The 24403-nt window shown below is 38.1% G+C and overlaps 1 protein-coding gene across 1 annotated transcript in view; it reads right to left on the reverse strand.

Annotated features, from left to right (window-relative positions):
- The window catches only part of LOC139708565 (protein Aster-B-like), a 60708-nt gene that overhangs the window by 19944 nt on the left and 16361 nt on the right, over window positions 1–24403 (reverse strand). The window contains exons 3-5 of the mRNA XM_071620508.1: window positions 22040–22084; window positions 13267–13429; window positions 1187–1271 (exon numbers count right to left, since the gene is read on the reverse strand). Of these exons, the coding sequence (XP_071476609.1) occupies window positions 1187–1271; window positions 13267–13429; window positions 22040–22084 (293 nt within the window). The remainder of the gene's footprint in view (window positions 1–1186; window positions 1272–13266; window positions 13430–22039; window positions 22085–24403) is intronic.

Here is a 24403-nt window from a genome sequence, read left to right on the forward strand (position 1 = left end):
AATTTCTCATATATTTTGTGAAAATGCACATGCCCTGTTAGTTAAAGGCAAGGTATATATTTTGTAACTGGAGATAGAAAATATTTGAACAGGTGAAACTATTAAAAGATAATATACCTCATCATTTCAACACTTTTCACATCACACCAGCTCTTGATTACAAGGCGATTACAAGTTTGGGTACTGTCTGATACTGTCATGGCAATACCAATTCCCCCCCCCCCCCCCCTCCCCCTTAACCCATAGAGGACGAGTCTGGAGTATACTCGGGCAAGTGTCTTTGGAAAATGTGTGTTGGAGCAAAATCAGTCCGTCCTCAACGGGCTAAGAGTGGGGAGCTGGGTGAAGAATAGAATACGTAACAATTTTAGTTTGACATTCTTCATAATGAAAGGAGAAATACAATAGTCAAGTAAAAAGCCTATCTATACAGTGTACTAATAGCATATTTTGATCAGTTCCAGGTGAAATTGAGTAGTAGGAATAATACAGCCAAACACCAAACTGTCTTATACCACTACGTGGCATACACACTGTACCAGACTTCCAAACCTTTCTGACTAAAAAAATAGCGATGATGTGGCTCATAAGTAGGAAAGAAAGAGTATGAGAGTGAAGTAAATTTACAGAGAAAACTAGGAAACTCCTTCCGAAACAAGACCTGGAAAAGGTCACAATTCAGATTTCTTTCCTCCAGATTCAGAATGGTTGGGAGGTCTGCCATACATTGTACGCATGAATACTCTGTGTGTGTGAGAAAGCGCTGTGAAGTGACATAAATCACTTTCAGTAACCCGATGGTGTCACTTGTGCTGGTAGAATTTAAATGCCTGCGAAGTGCTTCACTTTATAGCAGGTGTGTTCAGATGAGCATTTCCATGCTTACATCGGTTTGTACTATGCCACGCTTTCTTTTATTTCATACTGAATGAAAGAACAAAACAAAATGAATAAATTTGACAATTCTATCCCACTGTCACTAATTTCTGTGTTCACAAAGTACAGAGTAGGTGAAATGCTAAATTTACATTTGCTATCTTCCTAATCGTACAATCGAACTCATTTTTTCATCAAGGCTTACCAGGCACAATATAAGGTAAAGAAAATAAATGCGGATGTTTGAACTGCATTCCTAGTGTTCATTTAAAGCAAAGGCTCCCGGACAAGATATTGTTTTCCCACTTACCCATAAGAAGTCGCTCATTGCTAGGGATGGTCTTGAAAAGTTTGCGGAACTCCTCACACTTTGACTTGTATGTGGAGGCTAGCACCTGTAGTGGTATGACAAAGAGGAAGAAGAAAAATGTATAATTACAATGACTATTACAAAATGGGATTTAGAATCTCTGCAATCTGATTGGTCAATTGCAGGGCTGCCAACTCTCACGCATTGAGCATGAGACTCACTCATTTTGGTCCTTTCTCACTCTAAAACTTTATTTCATTTGCATGCATTTCTATTGATCTCACTCATTTTGACTCCTATATCATTGGCCTATTCTATGGGAGTCTCACTCTCAACTAGTTTCCAGTGTTGGCAGCCCTGAATTGTCATGCATTGATTTTTACTGATCCACACCGAGCCATGCTTCTGGTAATATCCGAATGTATGGCCATGCGTACGAGAAAATCCGAAATCCGGTGTAGCAGGTAAACAACAGAGAAAACGGCTGTATTTCATGAATTTACGGGCCCATTTTATAACACAAATAATGCAAAGACCTATTTTGTGGATCAGTGAGAATTGGATGCTCTCGTTCAACTTTGGAACAGTCTAAAACCCACACACTACGCTCATGGGTTTAAACAGTTCCAAAGTTAAACTTGTGCATCCATTTCATCCAATGCATTATTTGTATAAGTAGACACTGTACTATTGTATAATGAAAAACAAGAAAACACAGGAGTGAATAAAGATGGCAGTAAAACTAAACATGTGTATTGATGTGTTCTACCTCCCTGCAGTGGTCACCTGTCAGTAGTGGTCATTGACTTTGATTAGTCTGGAGACTGTCTGATGGGTTAGGGGCCTGTTTGTTCAGAAAACAGGCATACCCCTACATGTATCTTTAAAGGCCAACTGTCACATATAATCCCTTGGGTGACTGTTTGAAACCTAGTTTGGCCTTGAATGAATTGAATATAACTCCACACCACACCACACAGCATCAGCATCTTCCTGTCCAAGGTCCAATCTTCCCCACCCCCTATCAAAAAAAAAAAAAATGTGAGTGCTCGAGCAAGCTTTAAATAACCTGTTGAAGACGGTTCCCTAGTATAGTACTTGAGCAGGTGTCTATTGGAAATTATGCACATATTGTAGCAAAATCAGCATATCCTCAACGGGTTAAAAAGATACACCATCTTTGTGATTCCAAAAAAAGGTTTGTTGGTGATTTGCCGGGTAAAATGGTGATAAATAAATTCATGTTTCAGCCTTTATATTTACTGGGTACAAACATTTTTTTAAATTTATTTTTTGGTTTACTTGTTTTCACCAAAGCATTCTTTATGACAAATATCAAAACTGACAGGTACTTGGCGACCAGTATAGAGAGCAAATACATGTAGTCATGAATGGATTAATAAAAACATGTCATTGAAACAGTTCTGCAACCATATCATACAACAAAATGCAAAAATTGTGCATGTACCATTTGACAAGTCCAAGCTGGTATTTATTGGCCAATTAACCCATTAAATCCTGGGAGAACTGTATAAACAAGCATTTTGTCAATACGAAACAGGAACCACTGAATCTTAAAGGACCAGTTCACCTTCATAAACATAAGGATTGAGAGAATGCAGCAATATTAGTAGAACACATCAGTGAAAGTTTGAGGAAAATTGGACAATTGATGCAAAAGTTATGAATTTTTAAAATTTTTGTGTTGGAACCGCTGGAATAGGAGACTACTACAGCTTGTGAGTCATATGCGTACAACAGTATAAAGAAAATGTAAACAAAATTCAACATATTTTCACTTTTTTCGCATAATAAAAGAGCACTTGACTTGCCTCTTTCTAAAGGCAGGGGGAATAATATTACCCATAACATTTGTCGGTAACGAGTCGGGGGAATGTGTACTTTTTTCAAAAGATGAAATTTTGTGAAATTCTCTTTATATTTTCCTTACATTGTTGTACGCATGTGACATCTAAGTTATTCACACACTGCAGTAGTCTTCTCATCCAGCGGTTACTGCACAAAAACTTCAAAAATTCATAACTTTTGAACGGATTGTCCGATTTTCGTCAAACTTTCAATGATGTGTTCTACTAATATTGCTACATTCTCTCAATCCTTATGTTAATGAAGGTGAACTTGTCCTTTAAAGAATATCTTGTATTGGAGAGGGATAAACAGAACTGGCTCAAATATGAATCATATCTGGAAAAAAACCCTGCAAGAATGTGACAAAAATTTGCCAAGATGAACTACATGTGTCATACAAATAAACTTCATGTCATGTGCAGGGCTTGACATTAACTTTCTCTGGTGGCCTGCTCCCTATCATAAAAAGATAGAGCACTAAATCATCACAATGCAGTGTTTAGAACTTCATAAGTTACGATCCTTAGTTTACACATTGCAACATCTCATCTTCTCCAGCCCCTACCAACCGGTGATCTATCACTTGGTCTACTCTCACTTCCTCTAATAGCCATTTGGTCTCAACCCACATGGTCTATCCTGTTTTGTCTATAACCAGTTTGTCTAATAACCATTTTGTCCAATTGCAATTTAGTCTCATTACCAGTAGGTCTACTTACAGATAGGCTATGCCCATTTTGTCTAATACCCACAGTTTATTAGACAAAATGGGGAAAAATTAAGGAGACCAAATTGCAATTAAAGAATCTGGTCATGAGATGAAATGATAATTTAATAGCCAAACTGGGCATTAGACCAAGTGAGGATTAAACCAAATGGGCATTAAAATAGACGAAATTGATAGTAGACCAAATAAGTTTAGCGGTAGTGGTGTTAGACGAACTGGGAAGTAGGCCATCTGATATTAGACCAAGTGGCAATAAACCTACTGACCAATGGAGATGTCCATCTCTCTATTCTTTACCTGCCTACGGTGACTTTCCAGGTCTTCAGACATTTTGGCAAGTGCTTTGACCATGGCCGTATAATGCATCACAAGTGAATTACGCTTTGCTATAATGTCATCCTCCTGAACAATCGCGGAGATCTCTTGGCACTCTTCCAAGTTGGGACCCAGTCAGCCGTAGGATGCCAGATCCTTCTCGTCAACAATGAACTTCAAAAGTTTATATCATCAAAGACTACGGAGAAGCGCTGTCAGGAGAAGGTACAATGTAGATTTCTTCACTCTTTGACATCAAAGACTTGGTTCTTGTAATTCTGTCAGCTAACGAAGGATTCCAGACCTGGTAAGTCCACAATGAACTTCATTAGATTATCTCGTCACATACTGTTGAGAAGAGCTGTCAGGAGAATCTAAAATGTAGATTTCTTTGCCCTTTGACATCAACGTCGTGGTTGTTGTGATTCTGTCAGGTAACGTCCGTGACCATCACTCATCTGCCAGTGCCAATGTTCATTATAGATTCAATGCATCCAAACTGCCAAAGCTTTCATGGAAAGTTTTGAAATAAAATGTGCCATGCCCGGCAAGGCCGATTTGACCAAGATATCACTGAAGCAAAGAAAACAACAATAACAAAATGTCACTCTACCTTCCAGTGACTGTTACACGACATGTCAACAAATTTTCCAGAGCATCAACAGAATATAGACGGCCACAGGTCCTCAGTGGTGTTTGCCTTACATTTATCTTCCGAGATGATGGGGAAGCACCAAAAAGTAGATCAAGTTTTTGTGGAGGTCTGAGAATACACTATGCCTCCCATACTCTGTTTTCCCTTGTCTTTCCTCAGCTGATTGGGGGGTGGGGGGGGGGGGGTGAGAGCTTGGAAGCTGGCTTCAAAATGCTCCCAAGGGCAAATCGATATATGGTTCTCGGTCAACTACGGAGCTTGGAACGTGGACAGAACAAATAACTTAACAAAAATGGCAACAACATCAACGCAATAAATTGAAAAAGGATCTGCTCCGACCTTGTACCATGAATTCAATAATAGGCCCTATTAAAGTTTCCTTGTGTGTCTGTGTGTATGAAAACAATATTTGCACAACAGAGCAAGGTAAAGGTAATGAATTGGACAACTTCGAATGTATGGGGAGAGCCCCCACCCCCCCCCCCCCCCCCCCACCAAAACCCAATTGATTTACAGCTTTTCCCTGGAAATTATATCACTGTTTTGTTTGCATAAGAAATGAAAATACAACATTTGATAGCTGGGGCATGGTGTATGGCTGCACTCACTGAAATTACAAGCACAGCCAATTCAGTTTGATGCAATGAATAGATAATGAGCTCTATTAATATTATCACAAGATTCAATATTGTAGAAACAAGTATTTCTGATTTTACGGTTTCAACACATATGACAACACACAATCTCCATCAGACAGAGAACAGTTGAATAACAATAAATCTATTAAATCTGCAGTTATTCTGTGGGTGTGAAGCTATTTGCTTCTACACAAGCAGAAGATTTTTGTTGTGGCTTCTTTTGTTGAAAAAGAATTTTGTCCTCTCTGCATGTGCATTAAACACTGCTATCAAACACTGGTGACACCCACCAACTCCCAAGTTTTGATGGTAGCTAGAACGAGAACAAGAACTATACATCAATCTCAATATATGGGTCCAAACAAATATCAAACATCCGAGTATCCAACAGACTGCATAAGAGATGTTTCACCACAGATTGTCGCAGCCTTTCGCTTTGGCCGTCAAGCCTTCAAGTCGGCTAAAGAATTCTTTCTGACAAAGAAGAGATCCAGGGGAATCATCAAGCTTCTTTCATTCTCCAAGATCAAAGCTGGCTGAGGTCGATCCACATTTCCACTTTCCACTCTGATTGGAAAGAACTGAGAACTGCAGAGACTACAGAGTCACTCTGTTGACTGACGTACTGCCTTGTGCCATGGCACTCAGGATCGCTTCCTGCGTGGAAGGTTATCGGGAACCCAACATCCTGGGAATAGACTAACCACTCTCACTGCATACCAACAAGTTCAGAGGCAAGGATGTTAATACACAACATCGACGACAACAACAAAACACATACACACACACACACAAACACACATACACAACATAGCACAGCACGCACATACACTCACACCCACATACAGCCAACATGCACGCACACACAAACACACACACACACATACACATACACTTCTCTCTTCATTACCTCATTAGCACTCTCTCAGCAGGGCCGAATTAAACTAATGCTGGCGCGCCATTGGATGGATGAGTGACGAGGCTATCGCACTGACACGCGGTGCCATAGCAACCATCACTAACACTGAAAACCACCGTCCCGTCCAGGGGAGAAAATCGATCATGTGATCTCCTCGGACACTGCCCTCAACTACAACGTACATTTCCTTTGAATACTTGATACAAGAATGACCAATGATGGGGTCAATTCATTTTCATAGGCGTACTGGACATGAGTTTGGCATCATTATTCTAGATACTTTGTTTGTTTCACAATTTTCTACGTGCTGTGAGTATAGGGATGGGAGGTTCTACTACTCACGCATGATATGTAAGCAAAAAAGTGTAGATTTCATGACTTTAATGGTGGTTTACAACAATGGTATTGCATATTGATCACATATAAATGTGCTGACTACTAAAATCAAATTTACCACATGTTTACATCAATGTGTTCAGATCAAAGTTGCAAGGTTTGATACTGTATGGCAGCTGGTAATTGTAAAGTCATCTAGGAATTGACTTGATATACCGGTACATGTATAAAAGTAGCAAAAAAAAAAAATACATAGGGATAGTGGCACAAAACAAATAACAGTACAAATTTAAGAATTCTAATATCTATACTACAATAAAAGCTATTGCAAAAAATATTATTTTAATACAGTTTGTCCATTTCCCACTTGGTAAACTTTTAAACATCTTTTTTTTTTTCTTTTGAAGTTTGGGTGTGATGACGAAGCTATTTTCTTCCCCTTTTTTTATCAGGAGAATGCAGAGACCAAAAATAGCATGACAGCTTTAAATGCCCTGCATGTCCTTGAGATATGCAGGCTAATGGAGGCTATCTGTAAGTGTAAATATTCCTCGCTTAATTGAGTAAACCTAGTCTAAAGATCAATGACCGCCATGAGGGACAAAGCGGAGGGTCAAGCCATGCAAACTTGAGCAGACGGCTAGCCCATGTTACAGTAATAACACTGATTTAACCCTGCTACTACCAACAGTATGATGCTATTTCTCGACATTGTGATCAAGTTGACCATAAATTGGTATCATAAACTCATCTAAACGTTCAGTGTGGCTGTAATGTAACAGTACTCCTTACGAACAGTGAGGCTCTAATGTACACATTACTCCTTTAAAAATAACCATTAAAAAATAACACTTCCTAGAAAACTGATAAAGTCTATTTCTGCTGTTTCAAGAATGTGGAATGAAATAAGAGCCATCTAAAAAAGAAAAATTTCAACAAACTTTAACCAAATTATATTACTGCTGTTACCATGGCATCAGGAAGGAATTGTAGTCAGATATGACATTATATTTGACTACATGTACCATAGCTTTTACAGACTGTAAAATGTCTCTCTACAAAATGTGATTTTTTTTTTTTTGTGACAATTTGATCAAATGTAGGCCCTACCATCATGTGGGGAAATTGAAAGGAAGCCTGATGTATGATAGCAAAAGTACAAAAGTAAATAATGAAACAAGTTTGAAATAATCTGGTTTGACAGCTGACTCTGAAGCAAGGCAAGGATACCAAGAAAAGGTTTAAGAGGAGGAATTTTGTACTTGATTGAGAGCCAAGCTGCTCTGTGTGTCAATACCAGTAATCTTTTGATTCTGAACTCACGCCTGTCGGTTAAACTTGGGGAAAACCAAAAAAAACACGAGAAGACTGTCTTCTATTCCACAACATTTAAAAGGAACACATTAATTCAACTCTGAGATATCTAAGAACTTAAGAGAACAAGGGCTTTTTATAGGACTGTACATTGTATGGAAATATCCAGAGCACAGGGATATCAATGCAATGAAGATTTTTTTTCTTCTTCTTCTTCTGTTCAAGGGACAACCAATGTGCATGACACACTGCACTAAAGTGAGCTGAACACTAGAATTAAGAAATTTAATTTAATTCATAAAAAGCCTGGCGATGGAATCTTACCTCTTTACTGTCACTGCCTCGACTTTTTGAACTCCTCCTTGAACTACCCTCTGCCATAGTGTCATTCACAAATTAAATCCACTCTTTCAAAAGGAGCAACAGAGTATACTGACTTTGTGCAGTCTTAAACTGCGCTGAATATTCCTGGAGGCGCTCAGCTCTGGTTTACAGAGAGATCAGAAATGTGGAAACTCTCGGTATCTAAAGCAGCATCAGCTTTGCACGAACGCTGCTTGTTGTTCGAGATTGCTAGAGTGTGGCGGATAAAAACAAGGCGATTGCACGAAACAATGCTAGCAGCGGCCTCAAGCTACAATTCCTTTCCGTCCTTGCACCATGAGCTGCTGTAGGGCATTTAATCCTTTCCAGTCTACTGAGATATTCGGCATGACATGCATCCAGCTCGATACCAGACTGACAAACTGACTGACTGACGTCCGCCCTGTCAAAGTGGCGGTAACCATCTATCAAATCCTTCAGGCTTTGGACTGGGCAGGGAACCGGCGGCGCAGAGTTCCAGGTGATACCACTGGTGACATAAACCCTAAATAGCTCACTGCAATATCTGCCTCCGAGGAGATAATTAAATCATTAGTCAAATACTCCGGGTATTTGTTTGTTCTTTTCAACGTGGGCTTAAAAAGGGGCCCAAGCACAGCCTGATGTAAGTCGAGGACACACATGCCTCATTCAAAGCTCAGTTTATCTCAAGGACATGTTTGTTTTTGTCCCTGGATGTACCCTTTGATGTGTCAGGACCAGACAAGAATGGCACCCCAATGAAACAGCATCTCTGTTTGCAATCAGTCTATGTGCATGTCTTCCTTGATTTGTATTTTCTCCTGGTTCCTTTGAGGTACTGATGCCCACTGTGCTGAATGATTTTTTATTTCGAGTCTCATAGTGACATTAATCAAGATTATATAGATTCCTCTCATCTGATTGGTTAAAAGTGGAGTCATGAAAATAGCTGTGCCCCATTTTTGATCAAAATGACGTCATGATTTACTGTGCCGGGGGCATGGAATCGACTGTGCCCTGTAGACAGTCGCAACCCCGTACACATAGATCACTCATATGTACTCACCAATGATACGACCGCCGCGCTGTCGATCAGCGTTGATTACGAGTGCTGTAAAAGAGACTGATATCTATATTTTCGGTATCTATATTTCGGAATCTATATTTTCGGTATATAAAACAAATAATGACAGCTTGATATTCAGGGCACAGTTGGGCCCTCGGTGATGTGAAAACCATAACTATGCCCTCAGCTTCGCTTCGGGCATAGCTATGATTTTCACATCACCTTGGGCCCATAATTTAACTGTGCCCCTCATAGCAGTCATCATTTGTATACTATTCAAGTATCCAAACTGTGCTGGATATTGCACAGTGCGAATCAAAGAAGAGGTAATCCAACTTGAGAGGGCTATTTCATAATTGTCAGCTATGGAGAGTGCAATGTTGGTTGTGAAGAAAGGGGAACTCTTCCTCTTTCCATGAATACCTAATTGCATTGGCAAATGTCATGCATGACTGAGCACGAAAACTTTGAAGACAACAATCAAGATGACAAATTGCATCTTTTTTTCCAAGTTTGAGTGTTATTGTGAAGGAACAATTAATGTCTTGCTAAATGGATGAAATCTGTGAAAGTGGTAAAATCAACATAACAATTGTATGACAGTGGATTAATCTACCCAGATACTAGGAATATTTTGTAAAGCATGCAGTACCACATTTTAAAGAAATCCACAGGACTTGCTAAATGGGTAGTTTGCTTGATTATTTCCTTAGGATAAATCTTATTGATATCATAGATTTGTCCATGCGAGAAAGCCAGTCTACAAACAGCATGGTTCCACTCTATTCATTGCCCAAGCATTTTCATCATTAAAATTTATACTTTACAATTATAAACTTTCACTGCCACCACAGAAATAAATGATACAGCAAAGAAAGAGAAAGCGATGTGGAACTATGGTTGTCATTGACTAAACATTGTGCATACCGGTGTAGCTACGCTGTGAATGCACAACCATACATACATGTATGTATATAAATACAAAAATATGACAGACTCATCATCAGCTTTTTGTGAATGCTCCGAGAGTTTGATTGACAGATGCCATATAAAATGAGCCTTTTTCATGAAAGCTGTTGAGGTGGTGAGGGTGGCAAAATGCTCCATTCAGACAAACACAAAAGATTCAGAGTACACAATATTACTGCCATGCTTTCATTGTCACTTATTTCTTTCGGGTAAATATGATTTTTTTCTCCCACAAAATATTTCAGGAACTAAAGCCCACTGCACACTATGTGACTCCCGACTATTCAACAAAGACTTTGGATCCGAAATGAATCACAACAGCCTCAGAATAAACACGCTCGTTTATTTCCGATCTAAAGTACAACTATAGTCCTGAGTTTTACATAGTGTGTGGCGGGCTTGAAATGCATCATACAAATTTTTTACAAGGATACTGTCGCCACTAATAAAGCTCTGGACAAAATTGTGCAGCTCTTGTATAGAAGTGACATCGGGTTGACCTCTTTCTAGTATCTGGATGGTTCCAAGTCTTATTAAAACTCCCATCTATCTACAATGAACTTACACGGCACGCCTGAGTTCCAGACCCCATCTCCTCTCCTTGTGAACTCTCCATGCTGATTTTGATCATCCGGCCAACGAAAACAAGAGGAGTCTTTTTAATAAATCAGCAGTCAAACTCAACCTATCAAATCAAATACCAACTGTCTTGCACTGGGTTTGAAGTGCTCAGCTACCGGTATACTCGCCTACATTGGCACCACACACAGCAGGTTGACGCGTGAAGAGTCCACCCTACTGGAATTTTTATCCCCTGCAGATGTCTATTGATTGCGGCTCATACTGCATCACGCCGAATGCACCGTAACCTGCTAAATGTTTCCTATAGAGGCCCAGGGCCCAACCACAATATTAATTTTCGTGTTAATTAACATGCCACATGCCAGACTAGCCCTCAATCAGAGATGTCAGCTAACCAGTAGTCTTCATTATCAGACCCTACTACCAAACTGTTTTAGCTAGATTTGACTTTAACATTTATATGTGTAAGCACTGCAAATGCTGTTTGCATCCGGATGAATAAAGAAAAGAGAATGAGAATCCCTTGAAAACCAAATTTCCCTTCCCACCTCTCTTTTGTTCTCTTTTTTTCTTTAGTCAGCATCTCTTGCTATCTAAACATTTCTTTTCAATATTGACTACTCAGAGGTCAAGATGAACAATACTTATAAGTGCCTGCTAATCCTAGACTAGTGTGATCAAACACACATGAGGTGAAAGCTTGAAAACATGCTGGGCCAGTATGAATAGTCCTTTCTAATGTCCTAGTAGATAAATTGCAAAATAAAGGTGCTAACTTGAAGGAGGCTCATTATCATGATATGAGGGTTTAATTTTCATAAACTTTGCAAATTTTGCAAATCACTGATCATTGCACTGCAAATTTAACAACATAAAGATACATACAGTTAAACTCGCCTCAGTCGACGTCGCATATGTCGAATAATCGCGCAAGTCGAAGATTTTTAAAAGTCCCGATTTTTCCCCATTGACTTACGTGTATTAATTCACTCACAAGTCGAACTTTTTAAGTCGAATACTCACCTAAGTCGATGAAATTCCAAGAACACTTTCACGGAAAAACCATTGAATTCACTGTGCCTAAGTCGAATAAGATTTTATTGTGTAATAAATCACTGTCAAAATCATGAGACGCCAGTTTTTGTTTACATACAGTATATACCAAAAGAAACTTTGCGTTAAAAACATTAACGTTTCATTTACGCAAGCGGTTTCACCTGAATCATTATTAACGCAAACTAACGATCGGGAAAATTAACGTTTGTAGTAACGATGAGTAACGATCCCAAGCGCAAATTAACGATGTTTCGTTGACATTAACGATAGTAACGCAAGAACTCACACAAGATTTTGGTTTCCGTTACCCAGACCTGGTGAAAGGATGACGTATCGCCTCTGCCGAGTGTAGCGATCTATGCCTTATATACTTAGCGGAGTCTTTTCGCGAATCGTATCACGATTTGGCGAATGGTTAATATGCGACCGGGGTCACCAAAAACGCACGCCGTGCCAACAACAACAACAACAACAAAAAGCCGGACGTTTGCCTTCAGTTTTGGAAATGAACAGTGGTAACAATCGGCTCCATAAGATGCTAGAATAAAGGTCAGATGTTTGCTCTTAATTTTGGAAATGAATAACGGTGATATTCAAAGTGGATAAAGCGTCTTGCTGAAGGGCAAATATCGGGCACACCGCTCCAGCTCTCAGCTCCAAAGTAGACAACATACATGTACATTATACACGTGTATGCGTGGTGTAACTGTAAGTCGATTTTATTTCGACTTACGCACAAGTCGAAACTCGCCTAAGTCGATGTGTTTTGCTCAGTCCCGAGAAGATCAACTTATGCAAGTTTAACTGTAGTTGTATAAATATTACCGCCTGATAGACTAGCGGAGTGAACAGGCAGGCATTTAATAGTACACGTACAATAGCATTGGGGTCAAATTGTGAAACAACATCTCACAAAAATGTCTGTGACCGCCTCATTTGTGAAAATGTCAAATGTGAAAAGAAAAGCTTATTTACAGTACCAACAGGGATCCCTCGATATCACTGGATGAGCTGGGAGAGGCACCACCCACAGAAAACAGGGTCTGCAAAGACTACCTCGGAAGTATGACATTTATTTATCAACCAACATTGCTGTAGGCCTATGACAGGAGGCTTTCTGGAGTCGACAAACCTTATTAAAGGCAGCGCCTTCCACATATTATGGTCAATGAAAAAACAAAACAAAACAAAACAAAACAAAACAAAACAAAAACAGAATGAAGTCTTACTGTCTTGATAGTGTACTGGGGAGAGTGTCGAATAAAAGAAACATGGCTTTTGCTACTTACACTGTACCACGGCGACGATTTCTGCTTCTTCTTGCTAGATTTCGGTGAGCGGTCGTCGCGGCTTGGGGTCTGGAAATCCGAGAACGGCACAGCCTCCCCCGGCTTGAGAAAGACAGGCTCAGACTGGGAGGGATGCATTGGGTCCGGCGAAGATGAAGGGACTCTGGAAAACAATCAGATACAAGAACACCAAAGTGGTATCTAGATACTCCATTGGGTCGAGGTCCGCCAATACTGAGGACATCCAAATGGGCAAGAAGGGTCTACAGTAGCCTCCAAACTTCAAAAAAGAGGCACACATGTTCCTTTGGTGATTAAAGTTCTCAGCATGGTCACGGCTGAATACTTTAAAATTTCAGGTCAGTTGTTTCCAGTCTCAGAGAGATGAAAGAAGCAAGTACACTGTACTGGATGGCTGATTGCCAATGAACATTGAACAAGAAGAAGCCGAAGGGAGTGGACCAGATTGGTGGGAAGAAGAATTGGCTATGGTCTAATTCCAGTGGTATCTGATGCCAAATAACATTCATCATATACACAAAGGCCTATGTTTCTGCTCACTCTCTTGTGCACCAGCTTCAACAGGAACTAGCATACTGTAGCACTGTCCATAAAATACATAATTTGTAACTTACTCTCTGGTGTTCGCATGGTAATAAACAAGCATAGCAAATTAAATGACTGAAATTCCTCTCTCGTATTAAATTACTTTACAGAGAGGAAATTAAATCCTTCACATCCAACCATTCTGGGGCTATGAAGGAAAGAGAAAGCAAAGAATCACATGATTTGGCGAACGAATGACATAGGCAGACTTCCTCAAGGCCAACAAGGTAAGGATAAATATTCTCGTGACTACATTTCTATGAAGCTATGATTGACCTACAATTATGAAGGTCATACCCAACACTACTTGTGCACTGAAGGACCCATACATCATCCTGTATCATGCAATCCTGAAGAGTATGTTACAAAAGTTGTACAATAATACATCTTTTCCCCCTACTTAGAACTCAAATGCACTGTTTTTGCCCCCCCCCCCAAAAAAAAAAAAACAAAACAAAACAAAACACATCAGAATGACATTAATCACAGCAAATACAAAAATGCACAAACAAAACACATATTAGCACGATAAAGATTGCTTAAGGCCACAAAAACTATGTGAATGTCCGCAAGTTTAACAGCGATCACGTAATTAAAAACAGACGGAGGCTACTGAGATAACAAATGTCAGCAAGATGTGACAGATTACACAAATGGGACTTTTAATCACATCTTAGTTTATACACAAGTCTACACTACACAAAGACGTACCCAGGGCCATTTCATAATTTGTCTTGATGGACAATGCTATGGAAACTAAAATTCTTGCAAAAGTGAAACACCTGGATCTCTATGGGGAGTCCATTCTGCTTTATGAGTATAAGATTATGATACTACAGATGAACTTTATATAGAGAGTGGTAACAAGCTCTGCTCTTAATGCTAGCCATCTCAAGCGAAGTGTTAAAGGAAAACAATCTTAACATTTTGGCTGAATATATGGCTGAACATTTTGAAGAACGATACACTGAATGTATGAAGATGATAATAAAACAGAATGGTAAAACCCACAGGGGGGAACACAAATTTATGTGAACTATACAGGTAATGCTTTGTCCTCTTAATGAACTTGATTTTACTAGTACAGTATTCTCCACTTGATTGGGTACTCCACTTTAATAATTTGGTAAAAAATGCTTTGCTAGACATACAGTGTAACCCCCCAAAAGCAGAGAGTATTGTAATGGTAAACCTTTCTGTCTTGCTATGGAGTCCATTTTTCACCAGTAAATTCACCAGAATTGAATAGCAAGCTATTCACCACTCCCAAGCATAAACCTATTTGACAAGGCATTTACACATTTTGCAATATTTGAGCCATAAATAATGCATGCCATTTGAGATTGATTGATTTTATGTACATGAGGCTCAGAATTGACTGTCTGGTTGCTAGGCAACCAAAATTTTGAAGGTCTCTCCAACAACAAAAAAGTTTTAAAAAGGGACACATGATAAATTTGTGTGGTGTACCAATTTCGATAGATGTTTAATACCAAAATTCATACAGTTAACTGCATCTTTCCTTACAGTATTTCACAGTTGCATAATTCATCGTTATTAAAGGCATAGTTTACCCCAGGTACAGATGAAACAAAAACCCAGCATTAGTGCTTTAAGATAGTTTTAAAATGTGAGTTAGGGATAGAAACAACCACTGTAAAGTTTTTTAATCTGTATTATCAATGTTAAGTAATTGCTTATATGGGCAATTCCATGAAAAATGTTACCCGAGGGTGGAAAAATGAAAATCAAGAAACAACTTTGTTTTACCCTGGAAAGTATTCAGGAAGGGTCATATCAAACTGATATGATGAAAAAATTTGGTACAATTTGGAAAAAATATAATTTTTTAGGTATTGAAATCGTGTGTTTTTTCTATAAAGACATTGCAGAAAAATTCAGTATAATTTTCATGTAATTCTTCTGAAGTAGAAATTTTCCCTATAAAATGACTTTCAGGCAAACATTTTTATGCTATGATAAAGCTGATGACTCATTTTTACATCATCCTTCTTGGTATCGAAAAAAAATAATTCTTTCTTAAAAGATGAGCATTTCAATTTTTTGAATTTCCACCTCTTACAAAGTGTAATGTCCGTAACGTTTTAGATGTAAAAGTTCTTGTAATACACTGTGTGTTTGTCTAATTTTGTTCTAAATTCAAACGCAAAGCTAAAATGTGATATCACACAATATATCCACACGGTTTTTCGGGAACCTGCATAATTCCTTTTAAAAAGCGTTACGGACATTACATAACCAATGCGTTACGGACATTACACATTTGTGGCAAAAGTATTAGCTACATAAAATTATGATTGTTAGGAATAGTTTGGATTCTACCCTACAATATTGATATCTATTACAATGAATGCCCTAGCCCTTGCATGGAAATTGATTTGGGACTTTACTCAGCAACCGGTGCAGTGTTTCAACAAGGTTTTGACTAATCTTCTGCACTCCTCCACAATCTTATTTCTTGTGTCTACTTATTTCTACCATGAAATACGGGTACATGGATGCAAGCTATCTTACAGCAACAGCATATCAAGTTGAGTAATATACTATGATGGCAAGAATGTATGTTAAAACATTGTGTTGAAGAGAAACAGTCAAAAACATCTCTGGACAAGGCCTTTTACACAATGTATGGTCAGTTGTGGTCTGACTTGTCTGTTAAGGAAATACACCATGTACAGTCCAACCTCAATATCTAACCATGTCGAGAACGGTAGCCATCTGGATAAAATGATATTGCTGGATAAGGGAGATATGCTCACGCATGACACTTGTAAGCAAATTGTGTAGGATATTATTAATTGACTATTCAATATTATAGTTTACATGAAAATTTCATGTTTTATTCTTCAATAATATGGAAATCAAATGGAATGTGAATGAAATACACTTCCTCATTATTCCTTCTAGCAACAGTATTTTGGTTGGTAGAAATATAATGTACCATAGCCATTAACATTTATGTCCTGAATCACAATTACTTTGTAAAGAATAAAAAAGTGTTACATACTTTTAGTCATATTTTGCACCATATTATGCCAAGAAAATCATGTGCCAGTCCACATCTGAATAATAGAGCAATCCAGAAAAGTGATTGCTGGATAACTGAGGTTGGACTTCCTGTAATGAGGATAGTCCATCGATTATGAAATTTCTAAAAAGACAAGGATCCGTGAATATTTCTTTGAGTGTAGTGAAGGAGAGCCACTTTTAGAACAGGATGGAATCATAGTATTAGACCCTCCCCAACAATTGGTCAAGAACACCTTTCTAGCTTCCAAGGTGATTTGGAAGCAGAATAAACAATATTCTCCAAAACAGACTTTTCTGACCCGGGAAAAGACTGTTGCACTTCAACAAACTGTAGGGGAATAAAAGAAAGTAAAACTAAACATTCATTGTGTAAAAATACATACTGAGTATTTGTTTAACCATTATTTTATTTGATTTTGATTATGCATTAGTTTTGATTAAAATAAAAGTTGTTTATTCGTGCAGTTATGCTCAGTGATGGCTATGTAGATGTGTATAAAAAGTGTAATGTCCGTAACATTTCTTTAAAATTACATTTTGAGTAATTAAAAGTTTGAATATCACAATAGAAAGTCAAAAGGCTGATCTATATGTTATCTATTGATCACAACTGTATTACAGGCATTTAATAAGTTGATTAAATTCCAGTATGATAGAAAAGTCAACAAATTGTTAAAGTAGAGGTCCATACTGAACAAATAGTCATCAAATTGGCAACTCCTGAAATAAAAGATCTCATGAAAGGGCTATGGCAACATTGTCAAATGTGTATTGATTACCATCCAAGTGAAAAGGATAAAAGATATTAATACTTGCATGTGACTCCTGCCACTTAATGAAAGTGGACAAATCTGTAATGTCCGTAACGCTTAGAATGTAATGTCCGTAACGCCACAATTATAGCTCTCGGAGGTACATGTGCCATCTATTTCACTAAATTTGATTTTATTTTCTTTAAACATTTCTTTACCTTTCAATTTATTCCTACATTGGTCTAATTATGTGCTTAAACTCACAGACTTTTCAATGATTGCATAGGCATGCAAAAAGTCATGTCCAAAAAATGTAATGTCCGTAACGGCCAACATTTTATGCAGTAAGTGCCATATAATGTGGTGAAATGGATTGAAATTTTCACTGTTTATGATTTAGCCTCATATGTGAGTGATTCCATTGTATGAGTTCAGAATGAAAACATTTTGTTATCTTAATGACCTTTTGAAGTTGCAAATTTTGTCTGAAATGTAATGTCCGTAACGCTGGAACTGCCCATATACAACATGTACATAAAATGTGAACTATAACAGAAATGTTTCGTGACTAACCGTCTACGGTCACGGTTTATTAAGAAAAATACTGATATCTCCTTCTAATTTAGGCTTTATTGCGAACGTTCTATGTGGTAGCATGTTTTGTGATACAACAGACCTACACATACAAGATATGCTCCCAAAGACAAACTGGACCTTTAAAGTATTCAATACTCAGGGATAACTTGGATGAGGAAGGATCTTAGGAGAAAAATATTTCTAAAGCTTTTGATGACTGGTCCCCGGTAAACGAGAACAGAAGTGTGTTGTAACAATATCAGCTTGTCCTCAACAATTTTAAAAGACCTGGTACAGAGTTTCACTATGCATCTAAAGTTGTTCTCTTATGAGCAGTGCACTGCTCATGCAAGTATGGAAATATTTCACAGGTAATCTATTCAGACAAAACTTTTTTGAGTTACTGTAAAACACAATATTTTTGTGGCATGAAATTTTCACGAATGGGAACCGACGGCCTTTTCCATGGCATGAAATTTTCCTGAGTTGCCTAATACCATTCAATGCATTTATTGTAGACAAGAACTTCCATGTCCATTTTAATTTCACGAATCTTGGCTTTTGCGAACTTTGTGAAATCAAAATGCACCCAAACATTCCTTGTTTTACAGTATTTTGCAAACCAATTAATGCCAATGATCACTTAAACTTTCCCCTTCCGTGGCAGAGGTGATCACGATTAATACATTAATGAGAACATATTAGATGACCACAGAGAAGAATCCAAATAATAAATGACATTAATCCTGACGTTAACCTGTCAAAGACTAGTCTCGAGTTTTCCCGGGCAGGTGTCAATGGGAAATGTTGTTGTAGCAGACTCAACTCGCTATTTACAACAACATGTAAGGGGGCAAAAGAAACAGAAAGTGAAGCCCTGTCAACATTACTAGGATCACTTTCACAAAATACAAAAGTGAGGGTATAAAAAGGACAAGCTGACGTGTGTGTGAACAAAATCCCTGTGTATATTACTGGACAGGTTGTATAAATACATTTTTTAAATCAGTTTAAAAAGACCTCTTTATCTTTAATAGGCATGTGATGTGAGCATCTACAGAAAGAATATGGGTGGAGCAGTTTTGTCACATTCATAGCAATATCCCAACCCACCCCCCCCAAAAAAAAAGAAAAATAAGTGAGAGTGAAACAATTACTGATACATGTAATGTAAATACAGGAAGGAAACTCTCAGAAGATTCCATGTATATCTGCACTGCCCCTACAACAGATCTGAATTATGATAACTCTTTGACTCATATGTTACATTGTATACATTGTACATGTTCAGTGACATCACATAATACTTGAGAGATCGGTCAAGCGGTCCAACAAAATGAAGCCTGAGACCAAGGACCTGAGAAGAGTATGGGTGGGGAGTTTTTGGTCACACTCTGAAGTATGTGACACATGTATTCTGATAATCAAATAACGTCTGGTCTGGAAAGCTATATGTGTCATATCTCGGAATCATCAAATTTAAAGCCCAATCATACGTGGTGTAGGTTTGTATGTCAAAAATTTTTTTGTCTACAGGGAAAGAAGAGGATACTCTGGACTTGGAAAGAATATGGGAGGGATGGCATTTAATTATTATTTATAGCTACATGAGATAAGTGGGCAATCATTTAGATATTAGATTATATAGCATCAAATGAATTCAACATTACTAAAACGATCTATGTTTAGTACACTCTCCAACATCCAGTTCATATCTTAAAGTTTGGGTGACAAATTTTACGAAGGTTATTGTAGCTTGTGATTGAAGGTATGGGTGAACATTCTTTTCTAACGTTTAGCTATTAGATATGAGATGTTTCCTTTTAATAGTGAATTGTCATATAGTTTGACACAATACAATGAACAACATATTTGATTTCACTCAGAACGTAAAATTCTATTGAATATCATTCTGCTAATAATGCAAGCAAAAGGTTTCAAAATGTTGGGTTTAGTGAAAGCTACATTGTTCATAAAGTGGAGTATGCAGCAACTAAGTTCCTGAAGAAGTTCAATAGAGTAGTACTGTCACAATAGGCTTTCAGCCACTCTTATGCAATGGGATTTGAAAATGAATTTGCAGTTTCTTTTCTTTTCTTATCATCATTTCTAAACTCTCGGGCTTTCCAGGCAAACATATATTCTTGCAGCTGTCTCAGAGATCATACAAAATATCAATTTAAAGGGGAAAAAATGTTGGGGTAGACAACTGGAATTTCTTGATATCAATTTCATGAGATGGAGATGATTGGAATAGAATGACTAATCATGATTCAAAACTTAAAAATGTTCTTGACTAGAAGAAAGGAATAGACACTGTCTTCAGAAACGAGTCTAGTGGAAAAATAGGCTCAAAAGTGATGCAAGTTGCCATACAGCAAAGCTAGGACCACACAAATAAAATAATGTACGTTGACATGAAAGCAGTTGATTTGAAAGACATATTAAACTTTCTCTGACCTCCGCTGACCCACTTTTATTTCCCCACAGCTTTGCACAGATGGGACACTTTTTTTCAAACAAATGTACAACAAGATCTCAATGTTCAAAATATTTCACCATGATTTGAAGACCCAGTGCATTGATGAATGAGAGGAAGGATCTAGGATAGGAAGGTAAGATAGCATTATCAGATGCTCTCTACGAAAAGGTCCCCCAGTCTGAAGAATAACATTTAGTTCCCCATTGAAAAGTTGCACAAGACTCCCCAACGGTTGTGTTGTATGGAGGCGATAGGATCTGGCGTTAATGATGGCACAGCCGAGGGATTTCCCCAAATGAGCAGCTGTCAATGAGGCTCATAGAACACAAATCTTTGCCATTTATTCATTCTCCCGAAGGATGAAAGGCATGTAGGCAAAAAAAAAAATGAACTGATGTGTGTCTTCAAGACTAGATAATATAAAGATTTCCCCCACTAAATCAGATTTGCTTCCTGAAATCCAACAAGACTTAACAAGACTTTGTTGTGGCATTGTTGCTAAGCTGAGACCTATGAAGTTTATTACAGCCTTCATTGTATAAAGCTAATGTTCTTATTTTCTCTATCTACTATACATCTACCTATCTCTGCTCTATCTTTTTATCTATCTATCTCTTTCTTTTTGAAAATTGATTGCACATTACAAAGTCCTAAAATGCTGCAACTGTGGTTGCAGCTTTTGTTTTTGTTTTTCCTACCTATTTCATTTTTTCCTCCTGTTTTTTTTTCACACCACACAAGTGTTTGAAGGCAAAAGCGGAGGGGGGAAAATATGGGGTATTAGTTTTCTTCAATTTGTCTCCCTCTGTACAAATGAAAATTGAAGAAAAGTCATACCCCATATCTTCACTTCTCTACCTCAATAATAATCTCTGGCACTGTCAGTTTAAGGAGAATGAAACTAAAAAATACATCTTGATTGAGTGAATGTAGCAATATCAGCAGAATACACCAGTGAAAGTTTGAGGAAATTTGGATAATCTGTTCAAAAGTTATGAATTTTTGAAGTTTTGGTGATGAGACCGCTGGATCAGAAGACTACTACGGATCATGACATCACATACATGTACGGACTACCATATAAAGAAAATATTTTAAAAATTCAACATAGAGCACTAGACTTACCTCTTTCAGAAAGCAGGGGGAATGATATTACCCTTGACATATGTCAGTAACAACACCAGGGAATGTGTACTTTTTATATGAAATTATATTTTGTGGAATTTTCTTTATATTTTCTCTATATACTTCTTTCCATGAAAACATCTCGACGGAAGAATCTCATGAATTTGAACACTCAACTTACCTGGGTATCGTTGGCTCACTTTTGGCAGAGTCATCCTCTTTGGAACTGAAATTCAAGCAGAAAAAAGGAAGAAACTCACATGAGACTAGCACCAAACACTTCTGAATGTTCCTGGGGGGTGTTTCATAAAGCTGTTCGTAAAGTTACGAACAACTTACGAGCGACTGGTGATCAGTTCTTGTGCTGAATTATTGAAATTCTGATAAGTATAGCACATCAGAACTGATCACCATTTGCTCGTAAGTTGTTCGTAACTTTACCAACAGCTTTATGAAATAGGGCCCTGATCACACACATGTATATCAAACTTGTAATAAACACAGTGTACAACTGTATCAAAGTCACACATTGAAAATCATTTTTGTGTGTACAAGAAAAAAAAAATTCCTTTATACTCTGCAAAACCTTGAGTGAACACATGAAAATTCACGGCATTTTATTTTGTGTGTGAATGGCTCTATGGATTACACAGAATAACAAAAACAAAAAAACAAAACACACACACACACACAGATACCACAGAAAAATGTTACAGTAGCCCCTATCAAGAACTTGCTTCATCACCATGTAGGACCACAGCGAGGATTTCCTTCTTACAAAATCTTATAAGAAAATGGGACTGGTCAACAGGCTCAAGAAAGCAGGAACATATATTTCCTTTTCAACAAACTTAAAGAAAATTCAATACTCTCAAATTTTGATTTCTTGCTTGGATATGTCTGCAGGTGAGAACGCCACTGCCACGCATGCATGCTCTGAAGTCCTACAGGAGAGATTTCTCTGCACCTTACCGTGGCTTGGCTCGCCGTAGCCCCTTTTTCATTCCTCGATGTGACGACCGAGAAAACCTCTCTCTAAACTGTGCAAGGCTCAGAACCATTAGGCCATCACATTCTCTTCATCCTCTTCTGCTTGGAAATGAGTTTTAATAAATGTATTGTATTTCCGAAGGAGTGGCTACCTTTCAATAGAACCTTGCAAATCACCAGTTCAGTTTCTGATCCTCAAAACTGTTTCGATGCCGGTAGCAGTTGCTTGAGCCTTCCAAGAGGAGAGGGTATAATAGCTTCTGATAGCCTAGAGCTTCTTTTACTTTGTAATTCAGTCCTGTCTACTGCAAAGTCAATCATTTTGCAAGCTGATATGTCTTGCATAACCCTCAGGAGCTATAAACTTAACACCAGTGAAGTGTAGGTGGCATGACTGAAAATGTTGCTGAGATAGAGAAACTGGTCATTTCAACTAGTGAGAGAGGGGGAGAAGGTAGTTCATAAAATCAGTGTATTTAAACTTTAAAAGTCAAAGGATATTCTTGGAAGTGAGTTCTTCAAAATGTTCTAAAGACATTCAATTCTCTTTCATAATCATTTGAAGGACAATGTTATCCTTCTGTGAGTGTGAAGGGTTTTGGACATGAAAGGCTTGGAAAAGAATTTGACTAGAAAGACCATGATATCTAAGTACTGTCAGAATACTAAAATGAAGCTGTTGGGTATTGAAATGACTATTTAGCATGCCTTTATTAGATAGATGCAAGTATTTGTGTATAATCACAAACTGCCAGAGTGGAGCATAATGTAGTTGAATTTTACACTCGTGAGCACTACTCCAGATCCAAATAAATGCAACACTTTGACCCCTGGCTGCAGTAAGGATGATCAGGGCGTGATGATGCACAATGCCGTCACGGATGTAGTACCATTTGATAAATCGCAGAAAGTGCTCCCGAATCTCACAAATTGTAAATGCTCAAATGACAGTCACAGCACATTAAAGACTCCTTTGCAACAGATGTCACGACTGTGTGACCACCAGATCGCTGGATGAATTTCAGAACAGATATGACATCATTCCTTGAAGAACAACCACAGGATACCTTTTAGTATTGATGAGGAATGTTAACTGATGCCCTGCCCATCGTCAACCATATCAGTCACTTCTAATGGACTATAAACTGCTCATATACACCATATCACAATATATTCCACCAATGATGTGTAGGCCAGATCACAGCTATGCATTCATTCACAAAGCAAAGCAGCAGAGCTCAGAGCTCTGCTCAACTTTCACAGGAGGCGCCCAAACGACTGCGGACAAAGTCCAGCGAGAGAGAACAAAAGGGGAGTATGGATAAAGTGGTGTGACACCAATAGAGAATGATGAATTAGGCCACTGATCGTCAACTCCAGTGTCTACTGAATGTGCTGATGACATCACGCCACGAGGTCGCTCCTGCAACCGTGACACAACCGTGACACTACCTCCAATAAACAATGCACACCATTCTACTGCAACAGGAAATGAAGATATTTATCATTGAGTAGAAAGGTTTATAGGGAAACATGTGATAAATGTTTCACTATT

Source organism: Diadema antillarum, unplaced genomic scaffold (genome assembly GCF_040938485.1).
Source record: "Diadema antillarum isolate AM-2024a unplaced genomic scaffold, OU_Dant_1.0 seq00001348_RagTag, whole genome shotgun sequence".
NCBI lineage: Eukaryota > Metazoa > Echinodermata > Echinoidea > Diadematoida > Diadematidae > Diadema > Diadema antillarum.